The sequence below is a fragment of the Chelonoidis abingdonii genome, chromosome 2 (assembly GCF_003597395.2).
Source record: "Chelonoidis abingdonii isolate Lonesome George chromosome 2, CheloAbing_2.0, whole genome shotgun sequence".
Lineage (NCBI taxonomy): Eukaryota > Metazoa > Chordata > Testudines > Testudinidae > Chelonoidis > Chelonoidis abingdonii.
This window is the reverse complement of record NC_133770.1, coordinates 274,743,883-274,767,833: the sequence shown is the minus strand read 5'-3', so window position 1 is coordinate 274,767,833 and position 23,951 is coordinate 274,743,883. Positions and strand designations below refer to the sequence as shown.

The window sequence follows — 23,951 nt, the reverse complement described above, 5'->3', positions numbered from 1 at the left end:
TGGTTACCAGGGTACTAGGGATTTGTTTAGCCTGGGGCTAACATACCTGTTTCTCAGTACTTTACTGTAGCCATCTGGCCTTGCCCCATCACAATATTCTATAGTGGAAATGGTTTTGAACCCTGATAAGTTTCTATTTTAATAACATTATCCTATCAATAGAATTTTTATGGATTTTATTTTTAAAGGCAAATACATAAATACAAAGAAGAAAAAACCTCTGTATCAGATCCAAAACCATCACATATTAAAGAAAGTTTAAGTTAAAAAGGGAAGAGTTTATCCATTTAAAGGTGGAATAGGTATAAAAATATAAAATATAAAAATTATCCCTAAATCTATTATTTTCTTAAAGTAAGATCATGGGACCTAGAAAAGATGCTTAGGCTAGATCTAACCATTTAGGTTTGGTGCCATATTGTCTTTTTATCTCTGGAAGTACACCTCTGCCCCGATATAATGCTTCCTCGGAAGCCAAAAAATCGTACCACGTTATAGGTGAAACCACGTTATATCGAACTTGCTTTGATCTGCTGGAGTGTGCAGCCCCCCCCACCCCCCTCCGGAGCGCTGCTTTACCGCGTTATGTCTGAATTTGTGTTGTATCAGGTCATGTTATATCAGAGTAGAGGTATAGTTGAGATGACTTGGATCAGATGAAAAGGGTCAGGTCACTATTAAAAGGCCATCACTTTCCAGTATTTACTACACTGTGGTATCTGGGATACCACAGGTCCTCCCTAAGCTTACAATAGGAAATAACTATGATCATTGTTTCATATTGATTGGTACATGTTGTTTTTTTAATGGAAAGCACTGTAGCAATAGCACATGACAAGGCTTGCAATAAAGGCCTGATCCAAAGCTAGATGAAATCAATGGGCAGACTCTCACTGATTTCAATGAGCTGTGGATCTGACCCTAATACCAATATGCCTCAAGGAGATTGGGAGTCATCAGACTGAAGGGGTATTTCTTTTAACTCCTCAAGACGTGCATATAGTGTAACTGCCCTGTGTGAAGTGTTTTGTTGTTGTTCTTAAGAAATTAAATGTTTTAACATTAAAGATACCAGGAAAGATTTTTCAAGTGTCAGTTAGGCAAATTACTCCCATTGATCTGCAATACCAGTCGGGCATCTCCCTGGCCTTTGTGCCTTTTTAAAATTTCCCCCACTGTCCTAAAGAGTGTCTACAAATTGAATCAAGGATAAGGACACACTTTAGAAAATCATTTCAAAAAGTAAAATTGTAAATATTTTCAGATTTAATTGACAGACTTTGGGTAACATTGTCAAAGCACCTAAGTGAGTCAGGAGGTTAAGTCTCATCTACAGTCAATGGCACTGAGGATTCTGAGTCACTTAGTAGCTTTTGAAAATGTTACCCCTTAAGAGCTTTTCCATCTCTGATTTTGGAAGCTGGTGGCTGAAATCTGCAAGTGAGCGTTCTTACTCTCAAAACCTGCCTATTAGGGGGAGCAGTGCTTTGCGATCCATTCTCTATTAACAAAGATCAAATAGGCTGTAATAAGGTCAGGGAGTGCTTTTTAAATGGCCATGTTTTAAAAAAAACAAAAAACATATCTTGCCCATCTGGTGTCTGTTTCTGTGGAAGTGGGAACCTGACGCCAGTAGGTGAGATGCAGGAACTCCAGCAGCTTCAAGCTTGAAACTTTCATTGTAGCATGAATTGATTGCAGGATTGGGTCTTTCAGTAACTACCGCATTAGCTGAGCTCTGCAAATGTCTGCTGGCTGCTACCTCTGCTCTTCAAAACTAAGGGATATTAAAAAAAATATGAACAGATCTTTCCTACACTTTTATTGGTTCATTTGACCAATGCAATTTTTTCGTGAGATAAGTGAAGAGTCTTTCCCTATGTATTTTTGCCCACATTTCAAATATTAGTGCCTAATTTAAGCGCCTAACTCCACATTGATACATCTAAATAAATCGTTCAACTGATAAAGCTCTGCACCTCAGGAAATGTGTCCATTTATATAAGTACCTAATTACAGATTTACAGTCCCAACTTTAAACACCCAAGGTTGAACATTTTGATCTAGCACTAAAGAAATTAAAATGTCGGAACCATTTCCAGCTTTTGTGATGTCTCCTTTAATATGTCTAGGACTGGTACTGAATATAGTTTATACAGTTGTGGCTTGAAAATAAATCACAGTTATATTTGTTGTATTGCACTCTTTCTGATGGTATTTTTTAAATTTTGTTAACTAATGTAAAGGATGTCAAGTATCAGAGAAGTAGCCGTGTTAGTCTAGACTAGTCCTTAAGGTGCCACAGGACTTTTTGTTGCTTTTTAATATAAAGGATGTAAATCTCATCTGGAGATTTTTCTTAGTATGCTTATGCTGCAGCAGCCACAAAACATAAGGAATGACACAAGAAGCAGCAATCTGTGTGAACTAATGGCAGCTTTTAGGCAGTAGTTCAGAAATGTAATAGAGCATGATTCCTTTTCAGCAAATCATTAGTGGGAAGAAGTTTATATTCAGTATTTGAGGTGAGAGACAGAGCACACACGCACACACATGCTCTCTCGCTCTCTCACGCGCGCGCTTTCACTCTCTGTCACACACACACAGTGATTATCTATTCTATCCTAATATATTATACTCAATATTTTGCACATGAAATATTATTAATTCTAAAATTAATTACTTCTAATTTCCATTGGTCCTTAAATATTAATTTAAAAACAGCTGCAGTGCTCTGTTCGATATGATTTTGAAATGTGTGAAAAAGACTAGTCAGTAGCACATAGTTATTTTTATAACAGTTACTGAGCTACTGATAAAATCTGTTCTGCTATGAATATATTAAAGGTAATGGAGAGACTGATAGAGGCTCCTAGGTAGTTCTGCTACGGTATACTCTGATGAAGAAAAAACAGATCACAAATTAAACAGGACCTTAGTACTTCTGAGTGCACCCTGGCAGACAATACATTATCTTCAGTTGATATGTGCATGGTGGGGAGAAAAATAGAACTAAGCTTTAGGAAAACAAAGACAATCAGTGCTTTCTTCTTGAGCAGCTGCAGCCAGTTCCACTAATGGAAGTGCAAGAGCAGAAACTGGCAGCACAAGGTATGTGTTCGTTTTTACAGATGGCAATGCAGACAAGTTGGTAATTGAAAAGGAAGTCATGTACGTGAGCTAGTTGATGGGGGATAGCTTATTACAGTACCTTCCTGTGTAATTGACTCGGTGAGTTACTGAGGAAGGATTTTTTTTCCCCTTGTGAATAGATTTTAGTCATTACAAAATGATACAGTTATTGTTAAGAAAATTCAGGATTCTGGCATAAAAAATTTTAATAGTGTTATTAAAACTTTTAAAAATAGAAATTAGATTTACCTGCATGAACTGAATCCTCCTGCCATTTAAGTCAATAGCAAAACTCTGCCTAAGCAGGCCTATACCGTATTTTAGTAGCTGTAGCTTAGTGCCCTCACTAGGAGTTAAGGCTGCTCAACAGCTTGCAGGATCAGGCCCCCAAAAGCTTTTCAAATCTGGTTACAATGGCAGTTTTAAGAAACCGCTCTTGTTTAAAACAATACTTCATCAGTTAAGCATTTAATTCATTGTAAAGTATGCTAATAAATGTCTCCAATTGAAAGTACTTCTAATAGCTTATCAGTGCACTGTACACACACATAATTAATAAGAAAATAGCCTCAGTGCCAAAGAACTTACAATCCGCACAAATGTCTCCATAGTTTTTATGTCAGTCCTCACAGTATAATCTTGGGGGAAGATATGAAATTACAGTTATTCCTCTGTAATTTGCATTGCTGGGAAGAGACACTGTGTGCTCCAGAATGTCGCAGGTTAGTGCTTAAATGCAGTAAGGAAAAGGTAATGCATCACAGAACGTATTATTATGATTCTGTATGCAATCACATAGCTCTGTATAGCTCTTAACCAATAATTAAATAATGATCAGTTCCAGCCTGTGACACTTAGACTGTAACTGCTGGGCATCAGCATCTTCCTGAGTAAAGATGAAGATTAAATATCATTTGGCAGGGTAAGACAGTAAAGAAAGGGTGGAGAATTGGGAATGAATGAAGGATACAACAAATGTGCTTTCTGTTACTTACATATCTGCTTTGTGTGTTTGTTTATTTTCTTCTTGATTTGACTGGCAGGTGTTCTCTAGTTGTATCAGTAATGAAATCTTAGTATTGTTTTTGTTTTAAGGGAGAGGTTTTATTTATTTGTTTTTGCACTAGTGAAAGGTACTGTATCTTTAAAGACATCTTACAAAATATGTTACCAGCCCAGGTACTCGCTTTCTTTTATGATGCTATAAAAAACTGAAATGTATTTTACTTGAACATCAAAATATTTATTTCCCCAGGGGAATGGGAGAGTAGAATTTTCAAAGGCTGCTCTGATATTAATGTTTATTTTTTTTTAAAAAAAAAAATCTGATCTTTCTATACTGCTGAATTTTGCTTTTCCCTAAAAATTGATTCCTGTACTTAATAGTTGTCAATGCAGAGTGTGTTGTCAGAAGTTGAAAGATATTGTCGCATCACGCCATCAAAAATTCCACTAAACTTTTAGTTTGAATTATGCATATAATATTAACCTCTCTTGGCATTCCTCTCCTTTTCCCTTCTCCACCACACATTTTCAAAATAAGTAATTCCTAATGTTGTACCTGAGAGTAGCTATTTTATGTTTGAATAGTTTTGGTTTGACACGTTGACATGACTTCAGGAGACAATTGGTATCTCCTAATTAAAGTTGAAAACAATTTCCATTTTAACTCCCTTTTTAGATTTGTATCTTTTTGAAAAATCAAACTCGGGGGCTGATATTTTCTGGTCTGTTCTGGAAGGTAATTCTTTTGCATTATAAAGACACAGAAAAAAAACACTTTACTTTTTTAACTTGTAAACATGGCTACAGCAACTAAAATTTGAAAATTTGCATATGAACAGAATCCTTGATGATGTGCAGTGGTTTCCATAAGTTTGGAAGGGGAAACAGTTTTGATCAAACAAATTTAGGAAAGTTTGTAAATTATGCAGTGAGCATGCATTCAAACATGTTAGAGCTAAAAGTTTCCTTCTTTTATCCCTAATGGAGGAGAGTATCATGCAGCCCACCACCCAGATACACTCATCCTGTGGTACTATTTATGATTTCTGTGTACCTTGTCTTCTGGAACCAGATTGCAGTATGTTCCACTTCTGGCACAATAGAAAGCCAGAAATGTCAAAGAATCCCATTCAGGTATCATCCTTCATTATTGCCTGATGGAGAAGTGAAAGTAATCAGCAAAGGTGGCAAGTTTTGTATGTCCAAGAACCAAGACTGGTGATGGAAGAAAAATGTTTGGGTGATGCCTGTGGAGCCTTTTTGAATTTCAAAAAAGCATCCTTTGACATGAATTTTGAAAGAAGGAATGTCTTCCATTGGTACCAGAATAGTATTAGAACCCTTACTTAGTCTAGCTAGCTAAAGCCCAAAAGTTCTTAAGCAGTAGTTTTGGCTATGTTGTTAAGGGGGGGGCGGGGGCGGAAGGGGTGTGTGTTCTAAGCTAAATCCCATAAGTTGCATAAGTTCATTATATTTGAAGTGCTTGTGTAACAAGCATAAAGCATAGAAACACTGCTACAATAATTGCAAAGCTCTAATCACAAATTGTACTAAGCTGCACTGTTTTTTTAAATTATGAAGTACTATTTAGTGCGCATTATTATTTTTCTCAAACAAGGACCTGATTCTGCAAATACTCCTAATGAATGGAGTGGGACTATTCATTTGATATTATATATTGTTTTTTATAATTATTAAAAAGTACTGATACTAAGTTCTGTTTTAAATAAAGTATTGGAAACTGAAGAATAGCTTAAGGAGGTAAAAAAAATATTTGGGGGAAATTCAGGCTTGACAACATGTATTCCAAGTTTCAGACTGATTTGATTTGAAACGGCCAAGATATGAAACCATAAAAAATGTGAGTAAATAATCTGCATATCAAGGGATGTTATGCAATTACATGGTTTCAGTATGGTTCCTATTCATAGAAAACAGTTAAAAAAAGTGATCTACTGCACATGCTCAGTGACTAATTACAAACTTTCATAATTTAATTGTATAAAATTATTTCCCCTCAAAATAATAAACCACGTGGCTGTCTCGCTGCTAGTCAGATTTGAAGATGTTTTTCTTTTTTCTAAAACTAAGCCTTTACAGCCCTAGATTTGTCAAAATGTTTCTAAAAACCTGAGGGTTTTTTTTTTCGTTTTTGGCCAGTCTCCATATTATAAACAGCTGAACTGATTTAAATAAAGTTTTCAGTACAAAAAAATAGCCACATCTGGGCTGACAAACCTGTGTGCCAAGTTTCAGCCCAATGTGATTTGAGACAACCGAGATATTAAACACCCAAATCTAGGAACTGGAATGGAAACAGTGACGGACCTCTAACTATAGTGGTCCCCTCAGGATTTGTGATTACTATGTAACGCTTATAAGGATACAGACGATTGAAGATTGATTGAGTAGACACTATTTTAGTTACTTAGACCCCTTTGGATTTATTCTCCCGAGAATGTACAGGACATTTACATGGATAACTCCAATTAGTATTGGTGGCATTGTTTGAAGAATGAGACCATTTTGTCTGTAGTTCAAACCCTATGATTGGTTATGTCACTATCATTTTCCTGGGCTGCTGTTGTGACACTGTTGTGGCTACGATAGCATATGTGTTCATATGAAGGAAAGGCCAAAACAGTCTAACAACACATTTCTGTTAATTGCTGCTGTAGGCCCATATTCACCAAAGCACTTGAGCACATGCATAAGTTTTATTTAAGTCAGATGGCCGTAGGGATTTACATAAGTGCTTTGCTGAAAAGGGATGAACTTAAGTTTGTGCTTTGCTGACCTGGGACCATAATGACTGCTCCTTAACAAAGGACATAGAACAATTTGCCATCATCACTGGAAGTTATTAGCGAACACGAAGGTTGTATATTAAAAACTAGGCTGGCTCAAGCCATAAAAACACATATGGGTTAAAAACAAAAGTTACACAAAATAAATGTTTTTGATAATCTGTGCTGGACATCAGCCTTCGTAAAAGTTTAAATACAACAGCAACTATCTGGATAGAGCAAAAAGGATACTTTTATATTTTCTTTGTTAAAAGACTAGTTTCATTAGGAGATGAAAACTACATAACCATGTTTTTAAGGTAAACAAATATATGTTTCTAAAAATAGCTGCCTTGGTTTCTTACAAGACGTAAGCATGATACCTTTGTTATACTTTGAGATGAAGGATGTCTTGTGGTTAATAAACAGAACTGCAGTCAGGAGTTTTGATTCTGCCACAATCTTCGTAAGTGACCTCAAAAAAGTCAATTTAAAATTTCTGTGTGTCTGCTTCACAATTGGTATTAAAAAAATGAGATAATTTTTTTTTACCTGCCTTGTGGGGATGTTATGAGGGTTAATTCATTAATGCTCCTAAAGCATACTGAGAGCCTCAGATGGAAGGAAGATTATCTCTGATTATTTTACTATGAACTGAAAGTGACATAGAAATAAGATGTAAAAAAATAAGCTAAATGAATTTTCAAATCAATGCAGGGAATGTATCCACATATCTTCAGTTAATTATAGTGGAGGATGTGTAGCTGAATCCCCTGTACTGCTTTGAAAATCTCAAAAAATATTTTTTAAAAGTGTATTTACCAAGTCAGCAGAGATATAACTTTTGTGATTCTGTTTTCTATAGTTTTGGGGACTTATTCAAAACTAAGCACTATCTTATATTGTTGGAATTAATGGACAGCCTTGACAGGACCTTCCTTCTTTATTAATATTAATTAAAATTATTCTTTTGAGCAATGCTGTGCTACAATAGTGTTATAGAGCCTAACAAAGGGTGGGGTGTAAATATTCCACAAGTTCTGTGCACCTTTGGTTCCACTATTAATATATGTGAGAACGCTATTTGGACAGCTTGGGTTACCTTGTCATAATTTTATATATATTATGTCTTCCATTACCTTGTTAGAGGACATTTTGCTGCATGCAGCCATCAGGCACAGGGCAGTGAAAAGGGTGGATAAAATCACTCAAATTAATACTCCACCTTCTTTAACACACCACAGCAAGAACTCATACTCTCATGAAGGAAAAACTAGGAATAATACAGTGGTTCCACGATAGAATCTGCAACCTGGCCATATAAAGTTGTTTTGATGTAGAAACCTTCATACGGACTAAATTGGAGTTAGTTTAGTGAAACTTTTATTACACCCTAAGGAAAATAATTGGGCAGCCAGGTGAAGTTTGGCTAAGATAAGCTGGCTGGGTAGCCACAAAAGAAATGAGACACAGTTATATACTTATTAGGTAAACATGCATTCCCAACATGGATTACGTTTAACAAATGCACTAAATTAAGCATTTGCTGAATTCTGTCATATACAGTTTGGACTTGTAGCATCTAGATTTAGAAAAAGCTGATTCTGATTTAGGGGAAGGAGTAAGGGGATGATGTGAGGGGGTGAAAGAGAGATTATCTCGATAACCATCTAGATTTGATTATATCACCTTAAAGTAGCACAATCTGCTATACTAACAAAATTGTGTTCTTGATTTAAAAGAGCAATTGTTCGCCTGACTTTGTGCTCACTAAAAACATTTCCCCAATCTTGTTAAATTATTGCACTCATTTCAGATTTTTATAGCTGTGCAGTTTACCGGCCCTCGTTTCTTTACGTTTCATTCATTTTCCTTGTATTGATGATTAATGGAGGATGTCGAACGTTAGAGTGAGCCGGCATCAGCAAATGCAAGATCATAATTAGTTTAGCTGACGAGGGCCTCTGATAGCACTTGCATCTGGATGGAAAAATTACCCTATAGGGAACTGGCTGCTCACCAGGTCTTTTTAGTGATACATTGTGAAACACCCGATGAATCAAATGCCCTTTCAATGCCAAGAAAGTGTTCCAGTCTTGAAGCCAAAATTATGTCTGCAGAAAGCTTTCCATTTGAAATGTATCAGAGTACAATTATAACCATTGTATTTTTTTGGCATGAATACCACTCTTCCACAGTATGGATTAAAGTTAAATAAATTACTTAAATTTTATGAAACCCTGAAATTCTGAGTTATAGTATTAGTAATTTTTAATTTATAATGAAATTAGTTTTCACCCAGACTATTCTCCCCCCATACCAACCCATTCTTATCTGAGATGAAGACTTCTTATTAAATTTTTTTCTTTGCAAGTGGGTAGCAGAGCTGAAATTCAGATTTCTTTTTCAGCTAAAGAATTCCATTTCCTGCTTGTTAGTATTTGTGCCCACAAACACAGCCTTACTTTTCTTTAAATGAGAAGTTTAATGAAATCATTATTTCATTGAAAAAAGTAACAAGCAATACTCATAAATGTGTCTATTTCTAAATATTCTTGGATCATTATTAAAGTTGATGAATGCAGAGCTCAGCCTGGTTAAAAATCAATTTGTATTTGGAGGAACTGTTCCGTGTCTTTCCTTGCCTGACATAAAATAAATAAAATCAATAAAAATAAAATAAATCAATAAATAATCATAAAATAAATCAGTCAATCCATTGATGAGACCGTGTTGTCTGGGTTTCAGATGAAGTTCAAAAGATGTCTCATTAGTATCACTGTATTCTTATTTCTTTGGCAGAGGTTACTCCTGCTTCTCAGTTGGCTGTGGGAAATATGTGGCAGTATACGTAGATTTTAGAATTAAGTGGGAAAGACTGTAATTGAAAGTGATGCATTCTGTTAATGAAGTATAAGTTCAGTTACAGGAACTGGTAGGAGCAGATGCAAACTGGAACTAATTGGAAATGATATATTTTTAGACTTGTTGCTGATCACACTTCGAAATAAAACAAACCAAAAAATGTTTTGTAATGGAAGTACAGTGAACGAAACGGCAAAACTTTTCAGAGTGTGCTCTGTCAGTTTCAAAAGAGTGTATTTCAGAATTCAGTATTTAGAAACCAACATTAAAGTCACAAAACCTAAAGTTCAAAAAGTTAAAGCTGTTATTCTGAAAAGGCTTTGGTGTTTCACACACCTCATCCATCACTGTAGGGTTAATTATAATGAAAATCAGTGGTGCCTATTAAGCACAATTGAACCTGACCTCATTATGGGCAGTGTGGTTTTATACTGTCATTGTTGCCAGTCAAGAGACAAAACTCCTGTGTTGATTTGTCCTAACTCCGCAGATCATGTGACTCACCTTTAACCTATCTTTTTTTTTTCTTCCTGTTTCAGAGACGTAGAGGCTCAGGAGTTTTTTGTGCCAATTGCCTGACCACAAAGACCTCTCTCTGGCGAAAGAATGCAAATGGTGGATATGTATGCAATGCGTGTGGCCTCTATCAGAAGCTTCATTCGGTAGGAAGAACTTACTGGTTTGTTCAGGAAAAAGGATTATACAGCTAAGCTGAAGCTGGGCTGCTGTGGTCTTGTCTAGTTGTATGATTACTACCACTCCCTGGACTGCAGTTAATTTCCTAACAGGGTTTTTTTCAATATGGTCACTTTGGGATCAGATGTGATTCATTATGAAACAAGCTGGGATGCTGTGGAGAGACATGTTTGAGATCACTAGTGATGCATTTAATTATTTTGATACAGAATAAGGAAAAATGGTTTCCTTTCTGGAAATTCCATTTAAAGACATACAGTATATTGTAACAAAAGCTCTCCAAATTGAATAAAGCTCATATTTGTGTAGGAGTCCAGAAAAAAAGTTCCTAAAATTAGAAATCAGAAATAAAAACATTGCTTCTTGCCTATATAATTCTATTTTTCTCTTTTCCCCCTTCCCTTCTTTTAATAAATATCTTAAAGTGTATTGATTTCTTTTCCTTATATACAGAGCCCAAATCTGTGTGATGCTTATAATCTTCTGCAAATACTGAGAGCCCTCAACTTTCTTTGAAGCTGCTCAATTGAAGGCATTCAGTACTTTGCAGGAGTAAAATTCAGCATTTTTTTAGATTGGGCATGAAGTAAGTAATAATAATATCATCACTAGTTATCTATGTTGCTTCCATTTTTCAAATATTGGGCTGGATCCTGAAAGGTGCTGAGCACTCTGGTGCTGATTCAGCAAAGCCTGCTTAAGTGCTTTTTTGGATTGGGGCCAAAGTACTCAGAATTTTCAAGGATGGAGCCCAACTGTCAAATATGAGTTTATATGAATTCTGCTACTAACTTTAATGGAATTACTTGGGAGAGGAAGGTGAGCAGAATTGGGCCCATTAACTAATTACCCACCTCACAGGGATGTTGCAATGATTAATTATCGTTGTTCTACAGATGGGGAAATTAAGGTAAAGAGTTTGAGACTTTGCCAAGGCAATGTGTAAAGTTAGGCTCACAGCCAAGATTAGAAATTTTCAAAAACACCCTCTCCCCATTTTTGAAAGTGACTTAGGATCTTAAGATCCGTTGAATTTCAGTTCCACTTTGACATTTAAGTGCCTAAGTCACTTTGAAAATGGGACACAGGTGCTTTTGGAAATCTTATCCCCAGTCCCGTGTACAAGCCATCAGACATTACTGCTTACTCAAGTCCCACTGCAGCTGTTCTGTGGAAAATATTTTTTTTTTACAATATTCTAATTGCAGCCTGACCAGCAATCTAAAATGTCAACTTTAATTGCTAAATGCTGTCATTTGGGGATAAGTAGAACAGTTTTTAGATACAAAACAACCCAACCAATCAAACAATATCATCTTGGGACAAGCTGGACTGAAATGCAACTAATGATCTGGGGTTACCATGTTGGATGGAACTGTCTGAATACAACATCCTCATGGAGTTCTCCTCAAGTTCCAAATATGTTTTCTGTTTTAAAGAAAATTCATGCCTTGTGAATGTGCTAAAGAGATTTTGAAGGGAAAGACAATTCTGCATTTGAACACTGATCTGATATTTAGGTTTGACTGTTTTTTGTGTCTTCTATAAAAATATCTCATTTTCATTATTAAAAGTAAATGATATCCTTTGGTATTTTACCGTAACTATCAGTACAACCTAGTGAATAGATCAGAGTTACAAGAATCAGTTTTTAGATAAAAAGATCTCATAAAACCTTCATGACCCATATAAAAATGTGTGCTGCCAACAGTACTAATTGGTAGTAAGTTATAAACCCTTTATTTATTAGGATATTGCTTGTGGAAAGATAACACTATTTTTTTAGCTCCATTGTTCAAGCATAGCCATAAGCTGCTGTTTAATGGGCACTGACATTAAAGCTTTTAATTGAACTTTGGCCAATCAAAGGCCAAAAAAGTAATTAAACTTCCACTCTGCCAGGATATGATCACTAAGCAACTACAGTGTAAACTGACTTCATTTAAGAAATAATTTAAATAAGAAAATAATTCTTTTGAGATAATTTCTTAAACATTATTAAACAAAATACAGTATCTTGTGACTTTCTTTTGACAAAAATGCAGGAACCTGGTGAAATATATTTTTCTATATGAATCTTTTCATTAAAGATAAGCATCTAATTGATTTTTCGGTTCAGAGGCTGAACCAAAAATCTGAAAAAAATTGTTTTGGGTTGACTGAAAATGGGATTTTCTTGGTTTTCCTCGCTGAAATGAAAACACAAAAATTTTAAATTTGGTCAAACAAAGCATTTTGTTCGACCAAAATTTTTCTTTCTTTTTCTTTTGTTTCACTTTTGGGTGTTCTTTATGCTTTTATTTTTTCCATTTGTTTGTTGTTTGCTTAGTGGATTTATTTGGGTTTTTTTTGTTTTGGTTTTTAAAAATAAACCTAGATATATTTCTTAAATGGCATTTAAGAATGAAAAGTCAAATGTTTCATTTTGAAAATGTCAAAAAATAAACATTTTGACAAAAATAATTTTTGATTAAAATATTCACTAGATTTGACTTGAATTCACAAATAGTTTTGGTCAAGCTGAAACTGCATTTTTTGGCAAATAAACTGGGAAAATGTCACCTAGTTCTATTCCACATACAAAATGGAGGTTGAATTTACTTTTGTGATTATTATTGGAAAATCAAACATTACTCAGATTGTTTATAAAAGAAGACTAGGATAATGTTATCGTTAAATAAGGGCCCAATCCTGTAGGCACTAATTTATGTGAGTAAAATGAGATATGTATGTAAGCAAACCCATTAAATTAAACAATATTATATTTGTGAGTAAAATTACTCACATTTTCAAGTTTTGGACCTTTAATCACCAAACTCTGATTAGATGCTTAATATCTACATGTACAGTGATTACCATTATAATGTCAATATTTGCCACTGGTAATCATACAGTTGTAAATAAGATACTATGATACTCTGTATTAAAAATGACAGATAAGTCTGATATCTCAGATAGAGTTGTCTGAATAAATAATTGTTTGATTTGGTGTCCAAACTGGAAAAAAAATTATTTTGGGTAGACCCAAAATGAATTCTTTTGTCCTTTTTGGCAAATTGAAACCTCTAAAACAATTCATTTCAGGTCAAAGGAAACATTCTGTTCATTAGATTGGCAGGGAGGGGGGTTACCTTTTCAAAACAGAAAATTGAAATAAAATTCAAGACAAATAATTGTTTGCATTAAAAAATTGAAAGATTTTGTTTAAAAATGTTGAAACAAAACATTTTGATTTTTTTTCAGATTTTTCTTTGGGGGGGAAGAGGGATTTTGATTGAAACAATTTGTCAAGTTTGAAAAGAGTTTTTGTCAACCCAAGGCTATATATTTTGGCAAAAACAGTTCACTGTTGGGTAAAATTTGTTGGCGAATTCTCAAATACCACTTGTTAGTAACAACTGGCAAAGGTTTGTGTTTTAGTGTCTTTTCCTGTGGTTCACATTAGTACTTCTATGATACTCTTGATTAATTTGTAATTATTTTTAAGAAATGGTACGGTGCACATTGTTGCTCATTTTAATCAAAACCTCACAAATTCATCATGGTCCCTACAGATAAACACAATCATTTTACCATGTGTAGTCATTTTCAGCTGGTCAATTTTAAAAACATTTTTATTGATGAAAATTGTATTTAGGTCACTACAAACACGGTATGTTCAAGAATATACACAGTGTGCAGATTTGTAAACACAAAAAAGTGGATCTCTTTCCTATAGTGTCTCTATTCTCAAAACACCAGAATTTTGGCTTTTGCCGTGAATTATATTGTATTTTTATTCATTTTGCATCACTCTAATCTTAATCAGCCTTGGATGACATGACCCAGCTCAACAGTTCTTACTCAGGTCAAATCAGATCCCCAGACAGATTCAGTGGGAGTTGCACTGGAGTAAGAACTTCAATATCAGACTCACTTCCTTTTAGCATAGTGAGGTCACACCAATTTCACATCATGTTGAACAGCTGAGAGGTCTAATAATATTCATCGAATAATGTATTCAGTGAATTTTGTGATACTTTTAAAATAAATTAATCACACATTTTTAATAATTTGACCAACTGTAGAATGCTGGGCAAATTATTCACAAATCTCATTATCATAATAAAGATATAATATACAAGATGTAATAATATATCTGACAAATCTAAGATTTTTTTTAAATAAAGTGTTTGCTATTTTTTTCTATTATTTACCAAATTGAGGGCTGCAGTATAGTTTAAGAAATGAGATCCCATTTTTCTGTATATCTTGAACAGTCCATGAGTATCAACCATCTGTTTGCTGCCTATTCATGTGAACTATTAAGTTTGTGAGTGACTCTGCTCAAGTGAGTGGTCCATTTAACTCAGTTGGAGAACAGTCATATGAGTAAAGTAATTCACATGCTTAAGTATTTGCAGGATCAGGCACATATGTTAAACACTTGGGTATGTCTACAGTGCAATTAAAAAACAGTGGCTGGTCCATGCCAGCTGACTCGCGTTCATGGGAATTGGACTAAGAGTCTGCTTAATTGCATTGTAAATATTTGGGCTAGGACCCTGCAAGGTGGGAGGGTCCCAGAGCTCAGGCTTCAGCCCAAGCCCAAATGTCTACACCATAATTAAACACCCCCTAAGCCCTAGACCCACGAGCCCACTCAGCTGGCACAGCCCAGCCATGTGTGTTTGATTGCAGTATAGACATACCCTTAATGACATATAACTTTAAAGACCTGCTCCTGCAAGTAGGCTTGTGAACAACTCTTCTCACATGAGTAAAGTCATCTGTATTAATCATTTGCAGGCTCACACCCTATAATATGACAAGTTAAAATTAATATTTTGTTTAAGCAGTCAAACTGGGTCAGGAATCCATACTGCTAGGAAAATGTAATACAGTGGGTGAATAAGAAATGTGTTATGTGAGAGAAGAAGCAAAGTTCAATGGCACTGAGCACCCTTTTTACTCCTATGACATATCCTTAGGATGGCCTTATGATGAGAAAAGATCCTGGAGCTAGTATTAGAAAGTATATATTCCTATTAATGCATGTTTAAATGATTATTAGTAATGTAAATTATCCAATTTATATGCATGATATCTATATTACAGTGTTCCAATTTTCTCTTAAACATAATTTTGTCCGCTTTAGACTTACTGCTATTTCATTGAGATAACTCTGTTTCAGTTGCTGCTCTTTCGCTAAGTTAAAATTTTACTACTTATTAAACGTCTAAATCAAAGTTTATATTTATTCTGATTTAGATTTTTAATAGAAAGTAACAGCTTAACAAGTAGCAGCTGTGGCTAGGATGCAATTAACCATTAGAATGAGGCGACCTTAGGGGGAGAACTAGGCGAAAGTGGAAACGAGATAGAAAATAGCTCTATAAAAATAATGAAGTCCAACACTGAACTTTTTAATGTTAATTTAAAGTTATCCATGTATAGATATATAAATTATAACATCTCACATATAGCACCAGTTGTTCAATATTGAATTTAATCAACACTTTAACACGATGTTAAGGAGAGGAGAAAAAATCTAAATGCACTTCTGAGTGGGCAGGGCATGGAGCAGTCTGTTGGCCCCCAGCCACTCTAGGATTCTGTGCACATTTGGTTGAGATCAACATCAGCTACCAGAATGCCGAACTGAAATGACTTTTAGACTGTGCTTGCTCTCCTTTAATGTCTGCCCAATAGAGTGGCATGTATCATCTTTCAGCACCATCTTTCACCACCTTCTTGTGGAGAGGGCTGACCATGGTCCCTCCCCCTGCTCCTTCTGCTTCTTATAAAAGTGCTTTCAGTGCTTACATAAGAAGTCTCTCATAAATAGTTCTCTCTCCACATCCACTGCATCTTTGGGGCAGACAACAAACTCTGTCTTGATGAAGACTTCAGTATTTCCCTGTCTCTGCCTTACTCGATGTGGTCCTGTCTTCCTCCCCTTCCTGAGTTTCCATCATCTTTTTTCCACCCCTCGTGACTTCCCCAACATAATAGTAATAGCAGTAGTAGTAATAATGATAATAATAAGTAATTAATGATAAATACTACCTCACTCTTATACAGAACTTGTTCTCAGGGAGAGTTGAGAGCACTGAGCACATATTGGGTTGGGCACTTAATGACTGTTTAAGTAAATAAATACAGTATGTTAAGTGATACAAGATGGAAGATGTAATGTGGTAACAATAGACATCAGTTGATAGCTTTATCATTAAAATAAAGGGTTGCCTCCAGTGTTTTAGCTGACCTTGTTTACTGGTAGAAGTAGACATTCCCTAAAGCTTGCCTGTAATGTGGGTCTTAACTCAAGTACAACTTAGATTTGCATGAACGTTGTCACTAAGACTTATTTAATGTGTTTCTTTTATTTATTATGTATGTGTTTCATGCAGACTCCCAGGCCTTTAAACATCATTAAGCAGAACAATGGTGAGCAGATCATTAGGAGACGAACGAGAAAGCGCCTTAACCCAGAGGCACTTCAGGCTGAGCAGCTAAACAAACATCAGAGGGGTAGCGGTGAGGAACAAGTCAATGGAAGCCCATTAGAGAGGAGGTCAGATGATCACTTAACTGAAGGTCACCAGAGAGAAATTCAGCTTCCCAGCCTCAGTAAATATGAGGCCCAGGGTTCATTGACTAAAAGCCATTCTTCTCAGCAGCCAATATTGGTCAGTCAAACTCTGGATATTCACAAAAGGATGCAACCTTTGCACATTCAGATAAAAAGTCCTCAGGAAAGTTCTAGAGACCCCGGAAATAGTTCATCAATATCAGAAGGGAAAGGAAGTTCAGAGAGAGGCAGCCCAATAGAAAAATACATGAGACCTGCGAAGCACCCGAATTATTCACCACCTGGAAGCCCCATTGAAAAATACCAGTACCCACTCTTTGGACTTCCATTTGTACACAATGACTTTCAGAGTGAAGCTGATTGGCTGAGATTCTGGAGTAAATATAAGCTGTCCGTTCCTGGGAATCCACACTACTTGAGTCATGTGCCTGGCCTACCAAATCCTTGCCAAAACTATGTGCCTTATCCCACCTTTAATCTGCCTCCTCATTTTTCAGCTGTCGGATCAGACAATGACATTCCTCTAGATTTGGCGATAAAGCATTCCAGACCTGGGCCAACTGCAAATGGTGCCTCCAAGGAGAAAAGTAAGGCACCACCAAATGTAAAAAATGAAGGTCCCTTGAATGTACTAAAAATAGAGAAAGTTGATAGAAGTACTCAAGATGAACTTTCAACCAAGTGTGCGCACTGTGGCATTGTCTTTCTGGATGAAGTGATGTATGCTTTGCATATGAGTTGCCATGGTGACAGTGGACCTTTCCAGTGCAGCATATGCCAGTATCTTTGCACGGACAAATATGACTTTACAACTCACATCCAGAGGGGCCTACACAGGAACAGTGCACAAGCTGAAAAGAATGGAAAACCTAAAGAGTAAAACCTTAGCACTTAGCACAATTAAACAGAAATAGGTTTCCTTGATGGGAATTCAATAGCTTGTAATGTCTTGTGAAGACCTATAAAGCACTTCATATAGAGAGCATGCCTTATCCAATATAAAATACCTTGTTCTTTTCTCTTTTCTTTCGTTTTTTATTTTATTATTATTGTTATTAATGAGAGGGCTACCAAGAAGGAAAAACAAATTGAATGGTGGCTGGAGAGGAAAAAGTATAATCATCTGGTACATGGCTCGCCAAAACTGTCTAGAATTCAATGAATCAGGACAAATATCCGCGGCCATTTTTTTCCACTTTTGCTATTATATAACTGGCTAGAATACAAAAATGTATGTTTGTATATATTGCTGGCAGGTGTACAGTGAACAAATGCACACTGTATTTAGGAAATAGACTTCTTAAATATACAAATGTCCAGAAGTCATTTAGTATTTTTAATTTGGGCTAATTTCTGCCTTAAAACATGCCTTAGTGTCACCTTGTCCTCAAAGCTTTGGCGTTGGTTTATCAAGACATTTGTCAGACTCAACCAATTTTTAGCTACCATTTTATCACTACACCTTTTCTGGCATAGTGTAGACTAAGAAAACCGTTTCGCTCCAATAAATTGTCTTTAATATAGAAGCCACACTCTGGGCTTAATTTGCATAGAACAAGGTAACCTGCTGTATTTTTTTTTCTGATTAGCTGTACTTTCTGAACCTTGGAATCTAAAGTTACTTCTACATAGACTTAATATTGGTATATGTACCAGTCAATCTCTTCACTAAACCTATACCAGCTTTTGCTAAGTAGCATTAAATATGTCTTCATAGTACTTTTTAATACTTAAAGCTTTGTAAAAACTATCCATGAAGGGAAGGCTCCGCAGCATAACTGCTCAGGGAAATAGGGCTGAATAACTAAATATTAAACAATTGGTTAAAGGTGCTGTTGTCAAGCCTCCGTGCTTGCTACAAGAGTGTAAAAGAACTGACTTTAATAATTTTTCATTATAATGTCCCAACCAGTAGTTTATTATTTTGCCACAGGGATGTAAAAGATATTACAAGCTACTGGATGCACTGTCAGATTAACTTATTTCATTAAAGAAGTTGGGAGAACAAATAGAAAAAAAACTTATTTTTCTAGTAAATATTAATGTATTACATTTCAAATAATGGTGCCTGACATATTGAATAATTATTTTCTACCGTGTACATATGCAACAAAGATATTCCATCATGCATTAGAGTCGGCTCTGGCTCTGCCTCGCTGTTTACATTTGCAAATGTAGCAAACAAGGTAATGAAGCAACTATTTCTATTGCAGTAGGTATCTTTTTTTGTGCGTGTGCATTTAAAGTTGTAAACGATAACATGAAATGAATGACATTTGTTCATATTAATGGTATGGAAAAATAAGAAGGAAATGAAAATATTTTTATGCCTACTTAGGAAAAAAAGGGTAGCACTATTCATTCCAAGTACTTTTGTATTCTTAAGCTCTTAACTCACATTGTTATGCTTAAAATGATAAACATATATCCTCTTTTTATTGCTTTGTCTGTGTTTCAGAGGAAACATTTCAGAAATTATTTTGATAAGCGCTGTTTGACTACACAGCGCTAACGTTTTTATTGCATTCTTTAGTAGCATTGCACTCCATTGTTACAATATTATGCAGTCGCTTTTTTGTTTTGTTTGGGTTTGTTTCTTTTTCTCAGTGCAGGGTCTGAGTTCCTTAAGGTTGAATGGCAGGTATAGTTCAATTGGTTCATGAATGTTTCAGCAATGGAAGTTTAAAATGTCTTTTTAATATTATGATGCCTTTTTTTTTTCCTATTCATGCATTTTATGTTTTAAAATGTTCTATAAAAATATATCCGGCCTAAATCCTTCACTTGAGATTATATGTAAAGGGTCTTATTCCGATCATTCTTACATGCCACCTATCTCAGACTTCCATGTAATTGACACTAAAGCACTATAAAAAGGCTCTTGCTTTTAACTTACATGAAATTCATCGTTCTCCCTTCTAGAAATTGGTGCACTTATGAGACACTTAACCAGGGAAAACTGGGAGGTTGGAGGATGAAATGGAAGGTGATGGGAAATGTCTAGAAGGGGCTGGAGAAAGTATAAAATGGGGAGGAACTGGCCTAAATGTACAGCACTTTGATAGTCTTTTGAAAAAATGTGCCAAGTTAAAGCAGCCCGCAAGAAATTCACCATGCATGAGAAGCACTTGCACAGCTGATCACCGAAGGTCTTGCTGACCTTGGCAGTATTTTACGTGTTACATTTTCACACAGATGAAAAGTTATTGAACAATCCCTCTAATTTGTTAGTCACAAACAGGCTATTGTTCAACCTGAGGCTTGCATTCCTTCCTGCTCCACCCATTTCTTTCACAACAGCCACTTTTACTGTGAGCAGTGTACAGACAATCCCTCCTCAGCATACATGGTTGAATTCTATATCCCTTTAATGGTGATCTAAGTTAGCAAAAGATATTGTGCCACATTCCTCTCTCTCTCTGTTTTTTTGTTTGTTTGTTTGTTTTTTGTTTTGTTTTTCAAGATGAATCTTCTGCTTAATGCCAGTGCCAGGAAATGACTGGTTGTGTTGACTATTGTTATCCAACAATAGTTCTGTTTTTTGTGGACTGAAATGGATTGTTCTCCTCTTGTTATGTCAGGGGTCCAGTGTGTGTCCTTATCAGCTCTTTTAAAAAACTTGTTAGGCTTAAATAGCAGCAGCTGTATTGGCATCTGAAGTGACCGCCTCGAGGTTATTGGCCCGATTACTGTGTTGGGATACTTCCTATAAATCTTAGCACTTCTTGTGGCTTCTATACTTCTGGAAGCTGCATCTTCATGGAAAATATTCTGTAGTGCACACGTTCATCATAAAGATTTGTGCGCAGACCTGTGTTTCATTACGCCTCTTGCTAAACTCAAAGCAGAAGCCAATGTGGGGGAAATACCTTCCAGCCAATACACATAGTGAGGTTTGGGCATGAGGAGAGATACGATCTTGTAAGTGCAGAGCGCAGGATAGAGCTTTAAATGTTAACATTGTACCTGTAGAGTACAAATTAAATTTGAAAATGTACCCATTGTTCTCGCCATGACATATTGATGTGTTCTAAAAATTCTACTTCTAAAGGTAATGACATTTTGTTTTAACCTGTTCTCTTGAAGTAAAAATAGTTTTTTAGGGAAGAAAAAAAAAAGCCTGGATTCCCACCCTCCCCACATGGTGATATTCATGAAGAGAAAAATGAAAGTCCTGAAATTAAAAAAAAAGGAAGAAAGAAAGAAAGACTTAAGTAACAGCTCTTAGTTTGAAGCCTGGGATGGCACAGATCTACTTACCATAATGCATTTTGTTTCAAATCAATGTACAGCTCCAAAACATTAAGGTCTAAATTTTCAAAACCATCAATGGTTTGAGGCACCTAGGGCCTAAATTTCCAAGAACTCATAAAATCCAGTTGCCGTTGTGGGTGCTTATTGTTTCTTAAAATCAATCTTAACGTGGTTAAGTTAGTAGAAACATTTAAAAATATAGGCCAAAATAAGTCTATTTTTAAAATGGCTGAGGAGGAACATTGCCCTTAGTTAAGAATCTCAGTATTTCTCTCTGATTAAGGATTAATATCCTGTGTAGCACAGTGCTGCAGCACCTCTTGCAAGTTGAACTATTCTAATTAATTGCTGGCCAGACTAATCAGAAGATTTTCAAAGACACAAACGGTAGTTAGGTGCCTAATTCTCATTCACTTTCAATAGGAGGTAGGTACCTAACTGCCATTGTTTACTATGAAAATCTCCCCTTAAATCTTCCTAGATATGGTACACTCAATATCCATAGAGGCTGAGGAGGGAAGTTGGAGACTTTTTAGCCATTGTGCCCCCTTCTGTCAGAAATAAATGGCACCAGCCATTACGAACAGGAATATGGAGACATCTTTAAAAGATGAGATGGATGAAAAATTCTGTGGGTGTCTTAAATCAGTTGACAGAAAACAAGCTGAAGGGGGACAGAAGACAAAAGATTGGCACTAAGATAAATATACAGTGATAAAATGTAGACGCCATGAAATGTGGTGACTCAATTTGGCACCTGCAGATGGTGGGAGGGTCAAAGACAGGGTCAGCAGCCCATCTTCTGACTGTGCAATATTATTTATTAGACAGAAATACCTGCTTGCCATGTCAGAGGATATATTCTACTATCTGTTTGGGTTCCATGTCAACTATAGCTATTTAAAAATAAATCTTTCTTCTGTAGTTATCTTCCCATTGTTGCCTGTGCATTGACTTTTCTTGGCTGACTTGACATCTTATTCCTAATACTGGTCTGGAAAAGCGAAAGAGACTACAGGTTTACTCCTACAGAACCAGGAGAGGTGGATGCATTTCTCTCCAGTCCAGTGGAGAAAGTTATTTGTGGCAGGTGTCAGCAACAGACATGTCAGCCCTACCTCCCATAAAGGCAACAGATGAAAAAGTCACACTAGTTCCATGATTTCCATATGTAAAAACTTGGCGGGGTGGAATCACAGGTACTGCATGAAGGAGGAGTGGGCCAGGAGTGGTGATTTGCATAGAATTTTCCACCTAAGAGTGGGATTCCGTCCTGCCTATTGGGACCCATTAGATTCATAGAGTTCTCAAGAGTTGGCAGCTGTTGGGGTACTATATAATTAATAACACACTGCCTATATCGGTGCTGAAGTGGTTTGTTTCTTCTTTAGACACTAAAAAAATGTTTAGTAGTTCCCAACCAGATAAATATCACAAGTTTTTTAGTTAAAAATACATTTAGTAAATGTATGACGAAGTGCTTAGAGTAAACACTGTGTGGCAGCAGCCACATATTGTGTTGTATTCCGGTTTTTCAACTGTGCCCATCACCATGGTATCTGAGCGCCTAATGGAAAGAAGCGCAGGGTGGGGATGACGAAATCTCTCAAAATTCCATTGGAAATTTTACTTACAGCAGAATTCACCAGCAGGGGGGAAATGTCTTTTCATATGGAATGATTTCATGTTGCTTTAAAAAAAAAAAAAAAAACTCTTTAAACTTGTAGCCCTGATTTGACTCTAGAATGTTGGCTCTGGTTGTCCATTCCTTACAAAACATGGATATGTTGGGGGGAGGGGTTGTTTTCTGTTGTTGGGGTTTTTTTTGTTTTGTTTTATGTTTTATGTTTTTTTCTCATAGTGCATGTTCATTTCTACTCACAAACATGTTCTTGGTGTATTTCTTATGCAAACAATCTTCAGGCAGCAAAGATGTCTGTTACATCTAAACTTGAATAATAAAGTTTTACCACCAGTTATAATTAAGGTGTATGTCATCATTTATGGGAATAATGTAATGTCACTACAGCACAAATATGCCAGCAGGGAAAAGCAGAAAGTGGGCCTGGATAAAAGGAGTGGTCTGGCCTAGAACCACCCCTATGTTTGAAGGCTGACTGAGGGACTTAAGAGGAGGAATAGCTCAGTGGTTTGAGCATTGGCCTCCTAAACCCAAGGTTATGAGCCCAATCCTTGAGGGGGCCACTTAGGGATTGGGGCAAAATCAGGACTTGGACCTGCTAGTGAAGGCAGGGGGCTGGACTTGATGACCTTTTAGGGTCCCTTCCAGTTCTATGAGATAGGTATATCTCCATATATTATTATATTTTTTATTATTATAGGTAAAATGGGCTAAACAAGCAAATACCTAAAGAAGAATACTGAGCTTCAAAATACAGTAGACCAAATCCTGAGTTAAGGACACAGGACCTGATCCAAAGCACATTCAAGTCAATGAAAAAACTGCAAATTGAAAACTACTTCAATAGGCTTTGGCTCAGACGCTGAGCCCTTTGAAAATTGCAGACACTCAGGTTTATATTTCTGTGAACAGAGTTTACTCTGCACCATGGAGAGACATGGAACTGGAAGTAGAGGGCATAGCCATGAAAAAAAAGGTTCACATTGGGATTGGACTA

General features: G+C 36.1%; 1 protein-coding gene across 4 annotated transcripts in view; it reads left to right on the top strand.

Annotated features, from left to right (window-relative positions):
- TRPS1 (transcriptional repressor GATA binding 1) overlaps nt 1–17,942 on the top strand; it is a 269,671-nt gene extending 251,729 nt beyond the window's left edge. For all 4 annotated transcript variants that reach the window (XM_032765749.2, XM_032765747.2, XM_075063196.1 and 1 more), the window contains 2 exons: nt 10,328–10,450; nt 16,877–17,942. In XM_032765749.2, the coding sequence (XP_032621640.1) occupies nt 10,328–10,450; nt 16,877–17,938 (1,185 nt within the window). In that variant the 3' untranslated portion in view covers nt 17,939–17,942. The remainder of the gene's footprint in view (nt 1–10,327; nt 10,451–16,876) is intronic.
- Nucleotides 17,943–23,951: the final 6,009 nt, after the last annotated feature.